The 18,319-nt window shown below is 44.7% G+C and overlaps 1 protein-coding gene across 2 annotated transcripts in view; it reads left to right on the forward strand.

Annotated features, from left to right (window-relative positions):
* TMEM165 (transmembrane protein 165) overlaps positions 1–17,371 on the forward strand; it is a 19,757-nt gene extending 2,386 nt beyond the window's left edge. The window contains exons 2-6 of one of the 2 annotated variants that reach the window (XM_075347048.1): positions 12,087–12,312; positions 12,810–12,985; positions 13,163–13,345; positions 14,450–14,555; positions 17,141–17,371. In XM_075347048.1, coding sequence (XP_075203163.1) covers positions 12,087–12,312; positions 12,810–12,985; positions 13,163–13,345; positions 14,450–14,555; positions 17,141–17,217 — 768 coding nt within the window. In that variant the 3' untranslated portion in view covers positions 17,218–17,371. The remainder of the gene's footprint in view (positions 1–12,086; positions 12,313–12,809; positions 12,986–13,162; positions 13,346–14,449; positions 14,556–17,140) is intronic. The other variant, XM_075347049.1, reaches the window with a different exon arrangement.
* The last annotated feature ends 948 nt before the right edge of the window (positions 17,372–18,319 follow it).

Consider the following 18,319-nt stretch of genomic DNA (forward strand, 5'->3'; position numbering starts at 1 on the left):
TTGAGATACCTGCATCACTAATCTGTAAAGTACAAACACAGAAAAAAAAAAATCTTATATTTTGACTAAAATACAAAAACACACCCTTTCACCACCTTATTAACCCCCAACACACCCTTCCAGGTCTGGTGTAATCCACACTAGGTCCCACGCCGCTCCCAGCTCTGCTGCATTTCACAGCGAGCGGCCATAGAACAAGACTGCCAGCTGTGAGTAGACTATATAAGCAAGGATGGTTGACCTTAGGGAGATCAACATCCAACACCGCGGCGACACCATCACGTGTTTCTCAACGCAGTGATTCTAGAGCAATGCCCCCTGGGAAATATTCAAACCAAGAAAGCCTGCGGAGACACCATCACATGTTTCTTAACGCTGGCAGGAACTAGCCAGGTCTTTCACCGGGAAGGAACAACCACGGAAAGGGCAGTCTCCAGTCAAGGAGACCACCTATGCCAAACATGGAATCCATCCACAGACAGCTGTTTCGGGGTTTTTGCCCCTCATCAGTGTGTCTTGTTTTGAATATTTCCCAGGGGGCATTGCTCTAGAATCACTGCGTTGAGAAACACGTGATGGTGTCTCTGCGGTGTTGTAGGTTGATCTCCCTAAGGTCAACCATCTTTGCTTATGTAGTTTTCTACTAGGCATTGCTCCCACTAGCCAGTTTCCTACTCCACACTGATGAGGGGCAAGTACCCTGAAACAGGTGTGTGGATGGATACCATGTTTGGCATGGTTGTAACCTCAGGCGTGCTCATGACACTGGCGCGGCCGGCAGTCACAAACTGCTGCAGACTGACAGGAGTGGCGCTGGAATTATATCTAAAGCACCACTCCAGCGCTGCAATAAAACAAAATGCAGAAGTGGTCCTTTCAGTTACAGTAAAAGCTCTCAGGAGCTTGTCACAGGCCGTGTGTAACCCCAATGTGTCAGCACTGAAAATCTGCAGCAAGTGACAGCAATAGTATAAACCCCAAGCCGCACACAACCGCACAGATCTGAAGGCTTTCCATTTTACAGCTTGTCTACTATATTGTGGATTGACCACAAATTTTGTCCTTTGATACATGTGGATTTTGCCGTGAGCAGGAAAATCATAGCTTGTTTTCTGGCAAATCTGTATGTAGCTGTAAAGGGATTGTCCACTATTCAGACAACCCCCTTTCAATCCCTTTGTTTCCTTCCAGTAAACTAATAGCACCTATATGAGGCTTCAAATTGTCATATGTTAGTCCTCAGCTGCAAAAACCTAGTGAGATTTTGTGCTCCGCTGGAGTAACTTTGCTCAGACGTTTTGAGACATTTTGAAAGGTCACAAATGAATTGGCTTTGAACATTTGGATACTGAAAGCCACGTCCATATCATTGAGTACTCCCAAAAAATGAGGACTTAAAACTAGAGTAAAAATGGGGCAAATGCCAGAATGAGTTTGGCACAAAAGTAAGAAGAAAAAAAGAGCCTAAAATAAAAAAAGGATCAGGGCCACCATGTCCTCTGCATACAAGAATTGTGAAATCTAATGCAGGAGGGTGTTAGTTTTGTTAGGAGCAGCTCGGCTTCCTCATTCCTGGGACATTTAATATTCTGGTGATTAGTTGGCATTACTGTGTGTACCTTGAAATACCAACCTGAGTTGCCCAGAAACCGGCTGCATTATTAATGAGCAGCTCCTATGCCTAGCTCCTGGTAGTGTAAAGACTATATGTGCACGTTGCACTTTTAGGGTAAGTTCACACAGTGCGTTTTTCGCGGCGTTTTTGCGCAGTTTTCGGGTGCGTTTTTGCTCAGAAAACTGCATGACTTTGCTTCCCCAGCAAAGTCTATGAGTTTTCATTTTTGCTGTCTGCACACAGCGTTTTTTTTTCAGCTGCGTTTTTGTGGCGCCACAAAAACGCAGCATGTCAATTATTCCCGCGTTTTTCACTGCGCTTTTCATCCATTGACTGCAATGGGATGTTGAAAGACGCAATGAGAAACGCAAATAGCTGCGTTTTGGTGCGTTTCTAAGACCAAAAACGCAGCTATAAACGCAGGAGGTGGGTAGTAAAGTGACGTACAGGAAGAGGATTCCTTCTGTCAGTATATACAGAAGCGTGAATCCTCCCGGTACCGTCACCGCCGCTTCCACCTCCCATCCTGTGCATGTATGCTGCCGTGCGGCGCCATGTTCGGGCGGGAGGTGGAAGCGGCTGCGAAAACAAAAGTTAAGAGTAGAAAAAAAAAAAAAAAGTTATACTCACCTGTCTGCAGACTCCCGGTGCCATGCCCGCTCCCAGCTCCTCTCACGGTATCGCCGCTCCGGCTGTGTGCAGACGGCTGGGACACCTCCGACAGAGGCAGGACCTGGCGATGGATCACCTGATGCAGTCACCTGACGCATCAGGTGATCGTAAGTATCGCAGTGACGCGGGCGCCCGGCCGGTTTAAGCTATCAGCGGATGCGTCAGGAGACTTCATCAGCTGATTACCGGCAGCTGCTGCAGCAATCGGACAGGATCAGACTCCCGCCCCATCGCTCCAGGAGCTGCCGGTAATCAGCACATAAGTGAGTTTTTTTTTTTTTTTGCACCGATGCATCTGCTGATGATTGTATAAAAGCCGTTTATACAATCAGCTGATGTGTGATGTGCTTCAGCCCCTAGAACCTGACATCATCTGATCGCTCTGCCTTCCAGCAAATCCATCAGATGATATTGGATCTGGATTGGACGGCGTGGGACCCTTGACCCAGGATTACTGCGGAGGGGGGTTCTTTATTTCAATAAAGATGGAGTCACTAATTGTGTTGTGTTTTATTTCTAATAAAAATATTTTTCTGTGTTGTGGTTTTTTTTTATTTTTACTAGAAATTCATGGTGGCCATGTCTAATATTGGCGTGACACCATGAATTTCGGGCTTAGGGCCAGCTATACAGCTAGCCCTAACCCCATTATTACCCAGCGAGCCACCCGGCATCAGGGCAGCTGGAAGAGTTGGATACAGCGCCAGAAGATGGCGCTTCTATGAAAGCGCCATTTTCTGGGGTGGCTGCGGGACTGCAATTCACAGCGGGGGTGCCCAGAAAGCATGGGCACCCTGCACTATGGATTCCAATCCCCAGCTGCCTAGTTGTACCCGGCTGGACTCAAAAATTGGGCGAAGCTCACGTCATTTTTTTTTTAAAATTATTTCATGAAATTCATGAAATAAAAAAAAAAGGGCTTCCCTATATTTTTGGTTCCCAGCCGGGTACAAATAGGCAGTTGGGGTTGGGGGCAGCCTGTACCTGCCTGCTGTACCCGGCTAGCATACAAAAATATGGCGAAGCCCAAGTCATTTTTTTGGGGGGCAAAAAACTCCTGCATACAGTCCTGGATGGAGTATGCTAAGCCTTGTAGTTCTGCTCCCTCTGCCTCTCCCTCCAGCATACAGTCCTGGATGGAGCATGCTGAGCCTTGTAGTTCTGCAGCTGTCTGCTCTATTGCATACACTAGTGGAGAATGAAGAACATATTGAAGAAGGAAATGACATCAGACCTTTTTTTTTTTTCAACAATCTTTAATGGCATTGTTCACTGATAAAAAAACGCATAAAGATGCAGTGAGCCAAAACGCAGCAAAAAAACGCACCAAATCGCAGCTAAACGCGTGCGTTTTTTACCGCGGGAGCGTTTTTGTGCGGTTTTTGCCGCAAAAAACGCACAAAAACGCAGCGTAAAAAAAAACGCAGTGTGTGAACCTAGCCTTAACTGCACCCAAAACTGCACCTTGTCACAGAGAGCCTGGAAATGTAAAAAACAAAAAAAAAAACCCGCTTGTAATGATGGTGCATTTCTGCCGCGTTTTTGTTAATGCGGTTTTTAAAGAAGAAACAAAATATGATAGGATAATAGGATAATTGATAGCTAGAATAGATAGAAAAACTAGAAAGAATAGGTAGAAATAACAGAATAGCTCGATAAAGGGATAGCTAGCATGGCCAGCTGTTTTTTTTTTTTTTTTTTTTTGGGGGGGTAAAAAAAAAGACGTGGGGTCCCCCCCCCCCCATTTTTCATATCCAGCACAGCTGCAGACTGAAAGCCTCAGCTGTCTGTTGCACCTTGGCTGGTTATGTAAAATAGAGGGAATCCCACGTTTTTTTTAATTTTATTTATTTAGTCTTTTTAAAAATGACGTGGGGTCCCCCCCATTTTTCTAAAACCAGCCAAGGTAAAGCAGGCAACATGGAGCTGATATTATTAGGGTGGGAAGCGCCATGGTTATTTGGCCTTTTCTAGCCCAAGAATAGCAGCCCACAGCTGCCCCAGAAGTGGCGCATCTACAGTTAGGTCCAGAAATATTTGGACAGTGACACAATTTTCGCGAGTTGGGCTCTGCATGCCACCACATTGGATTTGAAATGAAACCTCTACAACAGAATTCAAGTGCAGATTGTAACGTTTAATTTGAAGGTTTGAACAAAAATATCTGATAGAAATTGTAGGAATTGTACACATTTCTTTACAAACACTCCACATTTTAGGAGGTCAAAAGTAATTGGACAAATCAAACCCAAACAAAATATTTTTATTTTCAATATTTTGTTGCGAATCCTTTGGAGGCAATCACTGCCTTAAGTCTGGAACCCATGGACATCACCAAATGCTGGGTTTCCTCCTTCTTAATGCTTTGCCAGGCCTTTACAGCCGCAGCTTTCAGGTCTTGCTTGTTTGTGGGTCTTTCCGTCTTAAGTCTGGATTAGAGCAAGTGAAATGCATGCTCAATTGGGTTAAGATCTGGTGATTGACTTGGCCATTGCAGAATGTTTCACTTTTTTGCACTCATGAACTCCTGGGTAGCTTTGGCTGTATGCTTGGGGTCATTGTCCATCTGTACTATGAAGCGCCGTCCGATCAACTTTGCGGCATTTGGCTGAATCTGGGCTGAAAGTATATCCCGGTACACTTCAGAACTCATCCGGCTACTCTTGTCTGCTGTTATGTCATCAATAAACATAAGTGACCCAGTGCCACTGAAAGCCATGCATGCCCATGCCATCACGTTGCCTCCACCATGTTTTACAGAGGATGTGGTGTGCCTTGGATCATGTGCCGTTCCCTTTCTTCTCCAAACTTTTTTCTTCCCATCATTCTGGTACAGGTTGATCTTTGTTTCATCTGTCCATAGAATACTTTTCCAGAACTGAGCTGGCTTCATGAGGTGTTTTTCAGCAAATTTAACTCTGGCCTGTCTATTTTTGGAATTGATGAATGGTTTGCATCTAGATGTGAACCCTTTGTATTTACTTTCATGGAGTCTTGAGTCTTGAGTTACTTTCATGCTATCTCTCTGATGGATTTTTTCTTTTTTTTCAGCCTCAGGATGTTCTGCTTCACCTCAATTGAGAGTTCCTTAGACCACATGTTGTCTGGTCACAGCAACCGCTTCCAAATGCAAAACCACAAACCTGTAATCAACCCCAGACCTTTTAACTACTTCATTGATTACAGGTTAACGAGGGAGACGCCTTCAGAGTTAATTGCAGCCCTTAGAGTCCCTTGTCCAATTACTTTTGGTCCCTTGAAAAAGAGGAGGCTATGCATTACAGAGCTATGATTCCTAAACCCTTTCTCCGATTTGGATGTGAAAACTCTCATATTGCAGCTGGGAGTGTGCACTTTCAGCCCATATTATATATATATATATATAATTGTATTTCTGAACATGTTTTTGTAAACAGCTAAAATAACAAAACTTGTGTCACTGTCCAAATATTTCTGGACCTAACTGTATATGATAGATTCACTCCAGAACAGTATTTATCCTGGAACAATGTGGGTGACCTGCATTTTTCGTGCCAAAAATGTAAGTACAATGCATGCAAAATGCACCAATTTTTGCTACCATGCGTTTTTCATCCTTTCATTGATTTCAATGGGTGACAAACGCAAGAAGAATGAACATGCTGCTTCTTTTTTGTCATGGTTTTGACAAACTGCAATGTGCATACAGCAAATCTGGACTCTCATAGACTTTGCTGCGAAGTCAAGTCAGAACTTGCTAATAACAAAACCACCAAAAAAACGCGACAAACATGGCAAAAAATGCAGCGTGTGCATGTAGCGTAATGCACCGCAGGAGACTGCTGGGCCATGGTTATCATAAGGCCAGTTTCACATCAAACATGCACAGTCTGAGCACAGATCACAATGTTTGGACGCAGCCGGAGAACCAAATTCAAGAGCCACATAGACGCGACTCGCAGGCGGGCCATACAATACATCCGTCCATACTAAGATTGTAAATGTTGGACACCTGAAACTGGTGTAATGGTTTTTTTTTCTTTCTTAAATTGCAGGCCTCTGGTATCTTTATGCATGGACATGATTTGTACAGTAATTTTTTGCCACCTTTAGAGCAAATCAGTGGTATTCTTGAAAAGTGGAAACCTTTAGGAATCGCACCAACTCAGCCACAAAGTGGAGACCATGAACAGTTAGAGAGCAGGGTTTCCGAGGGCTTAGGCAAGTAAGTGTCGCCTACGCTCTGCTGACTCTGTGCCAAACCTCCTCTGGCATTAATATTAGCACAACTGTTCATCGGCGGCATCATGGCATTGGTTAATACAGCTAAGCAGCTTAATACAAGACTTACATCACCAAGCGCAGTGTCAGGTGTGGGATGGAGTGGTGTATACAGTGTTTCCCCGAAAATAAGACTTCCCAGGGAAGCTTTAATATAAGACATCCCCTGAAAATAAGACCTAGCCACGGTCAATAATGAAGTGGCATGCAGCGGTGAAAAAGTTAGACACTGCAGGACACTTCATTATAGGCAGCGGGCACCCCCAGAAGAGAGAAGACAGAAGAAAGAAGACTCCCGATCATACTTACCAGACGCCGACCGGGAGCAGGTGAGCGCAGCAAGGTCCTGCAGCGAAACACACACACACACACACACACACACACACACACACACACACACACACACACACACACACACACACACGTTTGCTTCTCGGCGGTGAAACTGTGCGTGCAGTGATCTTCCAGGACCTGCCAAGGATCACATGGCCGGAAGCATGTGGTATCTCCGGATGTTGTGAGTGTGCGCGCGTATGTGCGATATTGTGAGTATGTGTGCCGTCCCACGCCTGTAGCAGCCGAGCTGCTCGGATCCGGACCCGCTGTGTGGCTCGAGGGATCCTCCGGACCCGGGGGGGTCACGAGCACACGCCAAATGAAAAGGGGGATGTAGTTGTACGGGCTTGGCCGTATTCAGTTTGTGACGCCACCCACGGTGTGTGGTGAAGTGGGACACCACCGCTGCTGGTGCAGGATACCCGGGGAAGGTGTGATGGCTGCTGGATGTTAACCCCTCCGTGGGTAGGGATGGTTGCCCCGGGACCCGATGGCTTGGTGCAAGGGATGGCGGTGGTAGGGGCCTGTGCACCCGGACGTACCAGGGGATGTTTGTTTACTCAGTTGAATAAATCACACGAGTCTTTTGGTAAACCAAGGTGCTGGTGGATAGCCGCTGCGGCCGGTTGTAATCTGGTCCCCCACCCGGACTGGTGGTCGCCGTTTTTTCCCTCTGCACTGTTTTTGCTTGTGTGGACTTCCCGGTATGGAACACGGGAGTCTGCTCCCGGCTTGTGTACCTGAGGAGCCGTGCCCGCTGACCCGTGGGATCTACCAGGCCCTGGCGGTTGCCCTATCCCTCTCTGTGGGTGGTTGTCTGGTTTTGGGACTTTGGTTGAGACAGGACCTAAAATCCTGCCCTCAATTGGTTAATTAGCTAGGCCGTTGGTTCCGGTCCTGTCTTCAGGGTCCAAGTACCCCCTCTGTGCACGGTTTCCAGGTCGGTTCTCTGGTGTCGGTACCGGCGGGCTCCAACCCTGTTCCGGTCCACCTCGGATCTCCGGCTGCCATCTTCCTGTCGCCTGCTGACAAGGACCACCGTCTGCCACCTAGCCAAGGTACCAGGGCTCCAACCCTGGTGCTGTTCAACTTGAGCTTTACCTCTGCTGGAGCTACACCTAGCTCCAGCCCACATTCCTCTCAACTTGAACTCTAGACTTAATCTACTGGGTTTCCCGCACCAAGCTGTCTAGACCCCTAGGTGGGCAGTTTCCTAACTGCCTGGTCCCACCCACTGGTGTGCCTGTCTTGCTCTGAGGGGGGTGGCTAGGGTTTCAGGTCGGCTGTATGTAACCTAGGTGAGGGAAGGTGTTATGCGGGGGCCTAATGTGTGACTACCTGCACTGTCAGGGCGTCACATATGCGATCGTGTGTGTGTGTGTGTGCGCCGATGTGTGAGTATCGGCCAGACGCAGGGGACCACAGCTGCAGGGAGATCATAGGGAGAACTGGTGTGCGTAAGATCTGATGTCAGCCAGACGCAGGGGAGGCGTGCAGCGTACCTGCTGGGAGATCACAGGAGGATCTGGGAGCCATACAGACGCCCAGGGCTGGTAAGTATGACGATCCTGAGATTGGGGGGGAACCTGCTTTTTGTGGGGGGTACTTACCCCCAACCATGTCTCCTCGAGAATAAGACACCCTCCGAAAATAAGACATAGTGCTTTTTTTCAGGGCAAAAAAAAATATAAGCCAGTGTCTTCTTTTCAGGGAAACAGGGTAGTCATCTCCACTGGACCAGGTTCTGGGAGTGATGAATCTTCTCTCTGATAGAGGAGTCTGGGTTTGGTGAGTACGAGGATAACCTTTCCTGCCTGAATATTGTCAGCTGTAAGGTTTGGTGGAGGATGGATAATGCTGTTGGGTCAACCTAGGCTCCTTACAAGAAAGTAAACATCTATACTAAGCAGTCTTCTAGCTGTGGTAGATCACTGATGTTTGCTCTGATGTTTCGTTTTGGGCAAGATTTCCAATGACATGATTTTTTTTCTTTTTTTTTTTTTTTTTTTTCTTCTGACTTTTTAAAAACCCATGGCTGGCGCCTCTTCTTATATACGGTTATTTATCATAGAGATTGTGTGTGAGCAGTGCTATGAACACTTCAGCAGCATTTATTATGAACTGTAACCTGGGAGAACCATTGACCCACAAATGCATTTTTTTTTTTTTTTTTTTAAGGAAAGTGGAAAAGTCTTATTTTTTCCGGGCCTTGTATTGGGAAGTCAGCAAATAATGAATAGGGGATTATATAGAAAAGCCAGTGCCCCTTTAAGACGCGCAGTATTACTGTTTGCTCGTCCTGTTTGTGTCATGACCTCTTACTGAATGTCCTGGTCATTGAAGTGATAGACATTTCTTCATCGATACGTTACATGCCAGTTTTTATTGCAGCTTTCCACTGGCTCTTGTGATGAGCTGTGCTCATGATGTGACCTTTTACTCCCTCCTTCATTAATCCGGTTAATTAGAATTAAATGCTTTTACCTCCTGCAGAAAGGCTGTGGTCCGTTATACACAAGTCAGCCTTTCTATCAGATCATTGCTCCTGGGGGTTTCTCCTTCCTCCGCTGCTTACATTGCTGTATTGTGGAGACAGAGTATATACATCCTGAGCCCATCAGCTTTTATAATGATCTAGTCCTAGAAGTATTATCAGCGAATGTTTCATGATTGAGGTTTCTTTTATTTTATAGAGGAGAGTGCGCTGCCGGAGCAGAGCAGATCTACTGTCCACAGGCACAAAGTGCAAAGCTTTGTCCTGAAATTGCATCTTTACTGTCTGGCTTTGACTCTGGATTCTGCAGCTTTATGCAGAGAATATTGAAATATTAAAGAGGTTGTCCAGTTTAAAATGACAAGTCTGCCAACTTGTGTCCACATTGCGCACACTGTGAGGATTCGTTGGTGTCAGAGCCGGGAAATGGCCTTCACGTGGCCACAAGGCTGCAATATAAAAAAAAATGACGTAGCGCTCCGCAGTATTTTTGACTTCGCGCAGATAAAGCGGACAGCTACGGGCTGCCACCCCCATCTGCTTGGCTTTACATTGGCTGGCAATCAAAATACAGTGGAACCTCACTTAACGAGTAACCCACTTAACGAGAATTTCAAAGCAAAGCTTTCTGTAAATTTGTAACTGTTTACAAGAAAGCTTTGCTGTACGAGCAAAATACTCACCGCACACACTTCCCGTTCCGTCCATCCACCGCGCTCTGACCCGCTCTTGCAGTCCACACAAACAAACACGCACGCACACACATACAGTATTATGCTCACCTTACCTTCCGTTCCATCGCCGGCCTCATGGTTCTTATAGTCCGCCGGTACATCGCAACAAGGGAGGAATCCTCGCGACGAACTAAAAGACTCAGGAGGCCGGCGATGGAACGGAAGGTAAAGTGAGCATGATATGTGTACCTTCCGTTCCATCGCCGGCCTCCTGGGTCTGTAGTTCGCTGCTCCAGGATGTGTATCAGCAACCATAGCAACGAGGCAGGAACTTCAGCTGTCAGACGCTACTCAAAGGCAGCGCGCTGGCCAATCGGAGGCAAGCGGCTCCTGCCTTTGATGTCAGCGCTCTGGGTGCGGAAGTTCCTCCCTCGTCGTGATGGTTACCAGATACACAGTCCGTGCTAGAGAACAGCAAGTCCCAGGAGAACGGCGGTGGAAGGTAAGGTGAGCATAATATGTGCGTGTGCATGTGTGTTTGTGTGTGTGTGTGTGTGTTTGTGCATGTGTGGAATGACAGAATTGGGGACCAGGATGGGACATTTAACAAGTTGTGGAATGAATTTTCTGCATTGCAATGATTTCCAATGGGAAATCTTGCCTTGCTGAACAAGTAACTTTGTTAACAAGCACACTCCCAGAACGGATTGTTCTCGTTAACCAAAATTCCACTGTACAGGGAAGCCCATTTTTTTTTTTTCATTATTTAAAAAAAAAATAAAAAAAAAATGCGTGGCCTCCTGCCATATTTTGATTTGCAGTCAGGTAAAGCCAGGCAATTGGGGGCTGGGATTCTTGGCAGCCTGCAGCCGCCCCTGGAAATGGCGTATTGTTTCTTAGCGCCATTTCCAGGCGCTTTACCCGTCTCGTCCAGCGGCTCTGAAGGCAGTGGCATGCTGGGTAATAAATTGGTTAATACCAGCTTTGTATTTTCAGATGGTACTAAGCCCGAAATTCATGGTGTCACTCCAAATTAGACATGGCCACCATGAATTTCCAATAAATAGTAAAAAAAAAAAAAAAACCACACAGAAAATTAATTTGTTTTATTAGAAATAAAACACAAACATTTAGACTCCATCTTTATTCTAAAAAAAACTTAGTCCGACGTAATCCACAGGGACAGCAATGTTAGTTCTGCTTCATCACTCTGCACAGACAGTCTATACAAAGTGGGAAGCAGAGAGCATTGTCAGCTCTGCTACATCGCTCTGTACAGAGCGAGAAGCAAGCTGACAGTGAGGACCTTCGATGACGTCATAGTCATGTGACCAGTCTGTAAGCCAATGTCTGTACAACATTTACAGCAGACTGGTCACATGGCTATGACGTCATGGAAGGTCCTTTAACCTGCGGGGCACAGCAATGATCGGACACGGAAGCAGAAACGGCCGGGAGATAGTCTGCTTACAATGTTTATTATTTTTAGCTATAGTCATTATTTTACATCTTCCCTCCCACCCCACCTTATCCCATAACTGTACTGGAAGGCCAGAGATCGGTGATCGGACGCAAGATCGTGTTAGCCCGATCTCGATGTTTACTAAACGCTCGGGCGAGGTTCCCAATCCCGACCATCGAGGGGATCGCCCATCACGATCTGTCAGTTATCTGCAGTCACTTTTTTTTTTTTTTTTTTTGCTGGTAGTTCCCTATTTTAATCCTTTGTGAGCACTTCCCGTACACTGTGATGCCGGCTTGTGTGGCCCTCTCCTACTTCTGGATGTTTTCATTGCGCAGAATACAGGGTCAGGACGGAGAGGGACTGTATGTACACTGGATTTTATTTTTATGTACCTGCTGACATTACTTGTGGCCGATATCCGTAATTAGGAGAGGGTGCACTAACTTGTGAGACTGTACTATTACAATCTAATGCCGGCTTAAGACACAGACTGATCCTAATAGATGTGCACGTGGCGGACCACCTGAATGTAATCTGTTCTCATGGGTTATGTTTCGCTTTGTTCCGCAGCAGAATCCCACCCAACCACCTGCTGTACATGTTGGGAATGCAGACTTCAGCCCCACCGCTAACCTGGGCTTCATCCATGCCTTTGTAGCTGCCATATCTGTGATCATTGTGTCAGAGCTGGGAGATAAGACCTTCTTTATAGCTGCCATCATGGCCATGCGCTATAACCGCCTGACTGTCCTCGCTGGAGCAATGCTTGCCTTAGGACTGATGACTTGTTTATCAGGTGACACTTTTTTTGCATAATTTATTATGGTGGCATGTGTTTCAGTAAACAGTTGTTAATGCATAGAAACCAGTTGCTAAAAAGAAGCTTAATGTAAAGGGGGCAAATGCTTTAGATATTTCTGTGCGCCGAGCACTTGAGAAATGTAGGATCATTGAGGGGCTGACTGCTGAGGTCCCCACTGATCCCAAAAAGGGGCAACCCAAGTCCGCAATCTGCGGGATAACTGCTCCAGTCACTGTCTATGGAGCTGTGGTTGTGCGTGCCGTGCCTCTACCATAGAATTGGTTGGAGAAGTCCTGTGTCAGTGCTCCAATCACACAAGGTACTTCTGTTCTTGGATTGTGGTGTCTCCTCAGCCAAACCCACCACCAGTCATATATTTATCACCTAGCCTGTGGATGGTAAAAAATACGTTTTGTGGGAGATATGATTCTTGTTGTAAATGACTGTATTACGTCTATTACTTAATGCTTTCTCCTTGTCCCCTTCTTCAGTGTTATTTGGCTATGCCACCACCGTCATCCCCAGAGTTTACACCTACTATGTATCCACGGCCCTTTTTGCAATATTCGGCATTCGAATGTTACGGGAAGGGTTAAAGATGAGTCCAGATGAAGGTCAGGAGGAGCTGGAGGAAGTTCAAGCCGAAATCAAAAGAAAGGATGAAGAGGTGCGTATTAGGCCTGCACAGGTTCTCCGCGGTCATTTCCCTTATGTCGGAGCAGTCCTCCTCAAGCTGCGTTGAAAAGATCTCACCCACCCGAATTTCTGACAAATGATCCCGTAGAAATTCACACCTGTTGTTTATTGGACTAATTCTTTTTTTTTTTTTTCTTTTCCTCTTAAGCTTCAGAGAACCAAGCTCCTGAACGGTCCTAGCGATGTGGAAAGTGGAGTTGGACCAGCGGTTCCCAAGAAAAAATGGATGCAGTTCATCTCCCCAATTTTTGTCCAAGCGTTCACTTTGACGTTCCTGGCAGAGTGGGGGGATCGCTCTCAGCTTACCACTATTGTCTTGGCTGCCAGAGAGGTTAATAGTTTTCTTTGGAATAATATTCTAAATGGATTTTAAATAGTCTTTTAATTTGTCATTTAGAGCAGATCTTTCACGATATCACTTTACAAACACCACACATAATATAATAGATCTTGGGGCTGATGAGGCTGAAGTGATTAGATAATAGCCACTTATTACAGGGATTTTCATTTTTATTATCATTTTTTGAAAGTTTATACTAAATCTAATATGTAGTTAGTAGTATGTGTGTAGTATAGTGAAACTCAATGAATCCACTTTTTAAAGGGAACCTGTCAGGTCCAATATTCAGCCAGAACCATGAGCAGTTCTGGGTGCATATTTCTAATCCCTGCCTAACCGTCCCAGGCTATAATAGCATAGATAAACAGATCTTTAGAAAAATTATTTCTAAAGATCCTTTATGATATGCTTATGAGTGCAGGGACTACGCACATACCTGTGTCTGTTGTCACCGCCTCAGACGCCTGGTCTATGGTCAGTGCGCGTGATCAGAAGTCCCGGCACTTCTGGTCATAAGCACCAGACCTCTCTGAAGCCGGGACGCGTACACCTGGCTTCATGGTGCGCATGACCGGACGTGTGGTGACTTCTGATCTTGTGCACTGACCCTAACTAAGCCTGGCACCTGAGGCTGTGACAACGGACACAAGTACGCGTGTCACTGCTGATGATGCAGGGCAATGGGCTTTGAATAGCATGTTAGCACACGCTTGTGGGTGTGCAAAGAGGGCGGACTAGTCTGGGGAAAATCACGCCCTTGCGACTAGTCCCTGCCCTAATTAGCATATCAAAAAGTATCTTTTAAAGATCTCTATCTATGCTAATAGATACAGGGACAGTTAGGCAAGGATTAGCAATATACACCCAGAACTGCTCATGGTTCTGAGTACATAATTGCGCCTGTCAGGTTCCCTTTAGGTAGAGCACTCTATTTTAATGTACATTAGCCCTCTTCTTTCATTTGAGCACCTTGCTAAATTTCGTTTTGTTTTGTTTTTTTTGTTTAACTACTAATTTGAGTAGTCCTCTCAACAGGTTCCATTTTTTTTTTTTTTCTTACAAATATTGCAAATGTCATGATGGTTTTTCCTGCAGGACCCATTTGGCGTTGCTGTTGGTGGTACTGTAGGGCATTGTCTTTGCACTGGATTAGCAGTCATCGGGGGAAGAATGATTGCACAGAAGATTTCAGTTCGAACTGGTAATTAAACTACTTTAGTTATTTTTATTACTTTAAAAGCGAATTGAAAAAAAGATTACAGTACTTTTCAATGTATGGACAGGTGTTAACCCAAAATAATAGTCTGGTAGAGTGCAAAGAGGATTCACAAAACATCTCAAACCCCAATATTCAGTTTTAAAACTAACAAAACCCACCCAATATTACACAAATCTAATATATAAAGCTGTGTGTATGTCCGCTAAAGGAATCCACACTGTCGCATTTACAATCACAAAATTTTGCACAGAAGCCCCATGTGACTCAGGGAACGTCAGACTGTTTTGACAAGAAAATGTAACCCTGCACTTTACAGTTACACTCCAAAAAACCTGCCTCTATTAAACTGAATGGAGCTGCGAGCTACAGGCTATTAATAAGAGCTATGATTGGTTGCTATAGGAACAAAGGACATTCATAGTATAAGAAGCTTATGTGTTAGGTAATATGATGTCGGTGGAGAGACGGATAGAAAGAGAGAGACAGACAGGGAAAGAGACAGACAGATAGGGGGGGAAGCCAGACAGAAAGACACACTGGGAAAGAGACAGACAGAGGCAGACAGGGAAAAAGACAAAGACAGACTGGGGAAAGGGACAGACCTACACACAGAGACAGAAACAGACAGGGATAAAGACAGACAGACAGACAGACAGACTGGGAGAGAGACAGTTACTATCCCGGGCAACGCCCGCGTACTACAGCTAGTGATTTATAAAAATAGTCAGTGGATCAGAAGATTTATCACAGGTGGAGGAAAGGTGTAAATTAAAGGGGGCCCTAATAGACCCTAGGAAAAAGAAAAAATATTTCTTTCCCTGCCTGACAACGGAGGGTATGACACCTTTCCTGACCCTTTCCCTGTCGTAAGAGAAAGCCATAGATCTCAACAGATATAAGTACAATAATGCTCAATACGGGCTAAACTATGATTGCAAAAATTATATAAATCAGAGAGATTTATACCTGACTACGGAAAACAATCTTTGCACTTCAAATCTTGGGGTGCCCCCCGTTCAATGACTGCATACTTTTTTCTGACCCCCACTAATACACACAACATAGGATTCATAAATAACAAATGGTTATCCTGAGTACATCTATTGCCATGAAAGTCTGATAGAATATGAAAATCCCTCCAATGTAACCCAATCCAGTGGTGGTGTGGTCATCCAAAAGCGGGGGGGGGGAATTCTCTCACAGAGGATGAGATAATAATGTGAGTCAGATATAACCTAAAAAACACCAAGCAGTGACTGGTGTATCGGAAAAAGGTTATATAGAGGAGAGTGCACCATAATGCCCAGTAATACAATCAAATATCAAAAAGAGACTTATGTTAGATTCAATTGTATAGCAACCTAATAAAGGAGGACAAAATCAAAAGAGGTGCACTACAACACCCAGCAGTATAGAAACAAACTTCAAATGGTTAATGACTCTGTTATCAATTAATGTGGTAACTTTTCACCACCCCCCAAACTATATAGTCATAAACACCTAAAAGGCATTGACAATATGGCAACAAAAAGAGCAGGAAAAATATAAAGGGAAGTAGTGAAAGGGTTAACAGCCATGGCTCATCTGTCCTCCGGACTCTACTTCCTCCCCCAGCCTCCTGATGAACCTCTAAATGGGAAAGGGGAAACGCGTCGAGGCAAGGCAAAGTTTGCAGACCAGCATTTATGCAAGGAAGTGATGATTTTCATTAACCCTTTCACTACTTCCCTTTATATTTTTCCTGCTATTTTTGTCAGCCGACGCGGAACGGGGGCGCCCGAAAACTTGAGTCATACCCTCCGGCAGGGAAAGAAATATTTTTTTCTTTTTCCTGTGGTCTATTAGGGCTCCTTTTTTAGTTTATAGCATTCTTCCACCTGTGGTAAATATTCTGATCCACTGCTGATTTTTATAAATCATTTGTGTAATAATGGGTGGTTTTTTTTTATTTACATTTGTGTGTGTTTTCAGAGATATAGATAGATGAGATTGATAAGGCTGCTTTCACACATCAGTTTTTTTGCAGTGTGGCTCAATCCGGCTCAAAAACCTATGCAACGGATGCGGCGGAAAAAACTGATCCGTTGCATAAGCTTTCCCATGCGGCCCGTCCGTTTTTTGACGGATGCGGCTTGATACTGAGCATGCACAGTACAAAAAAACGCATCCGGCGACCGGATGCGGTTTTTGCCGCAGGACGCCGCATCCGGCATCCATAGGCTTGCATTGTAAATCGCGCCGGATCCGGCGCAATGCGTTTTTTCGCCGCACAAAAAAACGTGCCAGGCAACGATCCATTCGGTCGCCGCATGAGCTAAATTTGCCGCATCCGGCAAAAACCGGACGCAACGCAAGGCCATGCGGCACAATACGGCGCTAATGCAAGTTTATGCGGTAAAAAACGCAACCGGCGGCAAAAAAAGGTTGCGTTTTTTTCTGCAAAGCGCCGTATTGTGCCGCTCAGCAAAAACCCGGATGTATGAAAGCAGCCTAAGCGAGTGAAATTTCCAAAGCAAATTCTGCAAACCTTCCCTAACTTGTCTCCTTTTTTTGTTCCTCTCTTGCAGTGACCATCATCGGTGGAATAGTTTTCCTTGCTTTCGCTTTCTCTGCTTTATTTATAAGTCCGGATGCTGGTTTTTAGCTATTTTTTTTTTTTTTCATGAATTCAGATTGTGGAAAGAGACTCCTATTTTTTTTTTTTTTTTTTTTTGTACTGTAGTTCTGTATATAATGTACAAAGGTGTAGAGGAGATGTCCACTGTACAGAATCACTCAATGAAGGTGACTATTTTTATGCTTTGTCTCTTAGGTTTTGACTCCTTTTTTTTTTTTTCCTTTTCTCCTTTGTGAATTCGGACATATTTACAGATGTAAGGTCAACTCTACCCTCAGCGTTTTTACTTAATTTCCCTTGCATTTTTGTAAGAAATGGGTAAGAGGTCTACACAATTAAAAGCGGGATCAGGTCTTGTTTGGAGCCGACTGCCTAGATTATGAGATACCTATGACTTAAAGATATTAGGAGTATTTCTCTCGCGTCGTTTTCTGAGTAAACATCAATTCTAAACATCTCTCCAACGCACTTTTGCCATGAAGCGGGCACAGTATCTAAGATATAGAATTTGTCAATATTTGACATGAGGTCTCCACAAATTGGTTACCAGCAGAAAAGTCCTGGCTTATGGACGTGAAAGGTTTTTATTTCAAATGAGGTAATCTAATAGAATTTTTTTTCTTTTTTGTCACGCTGGTTGAAAAAAGCCACAATGTTCTCGCTGTATTGTTTCCAAAGATGAAACTGTTTCAACATAGCACTCCAGTAGTATTTTTTTTTTTTTTTTTTTGCATGTGTAATGCTAATTTACCAACAATATTCTCTGTTGCATCCAATTATTTTGAACCTTCTCATTACAGGCAGTTGTGTGGATGATTCTCCAGTGTATGCTTAGTTGAGAAGTCTTAACAGTGCTCCTTTTGCTTGTTAGTGCTGACATGAAGAAACCTATCACCAGCAGAGGGCAACACATAGGATACTGTGATTCATGGCACAGCAGTTCTAATTACTGCTCTATATCGCTGACATTGTAGTGTAATGAGAGTCCATTCCCTCTGGAAAGCCAGGGGCATTATAGGAAACTTATCAGAGGAGAAGGTGCCAAGATGGCAGACTACCCATAATTGGCACATCATCTACAATGAGTATACACAAGAGCCGCTACATTATTTTTTACTTATATATTATG

Source organism: Anomaloglossus baeobatrachus, chromosome 1, assembly GCF_048569485.1.
Source record: "Anomaloglossus baeobatrachus isolate aAnoBae1 chromosome 1, aAnoBae1.hap1, whole genome shotgun sequence".
Lineage (NCBI taxonomy): Eukaryota > Metazoa > Chordata > Amphibia > Anura > Aromobatidae > Anomaloglossus > Anomaloglossus baeobatrachus.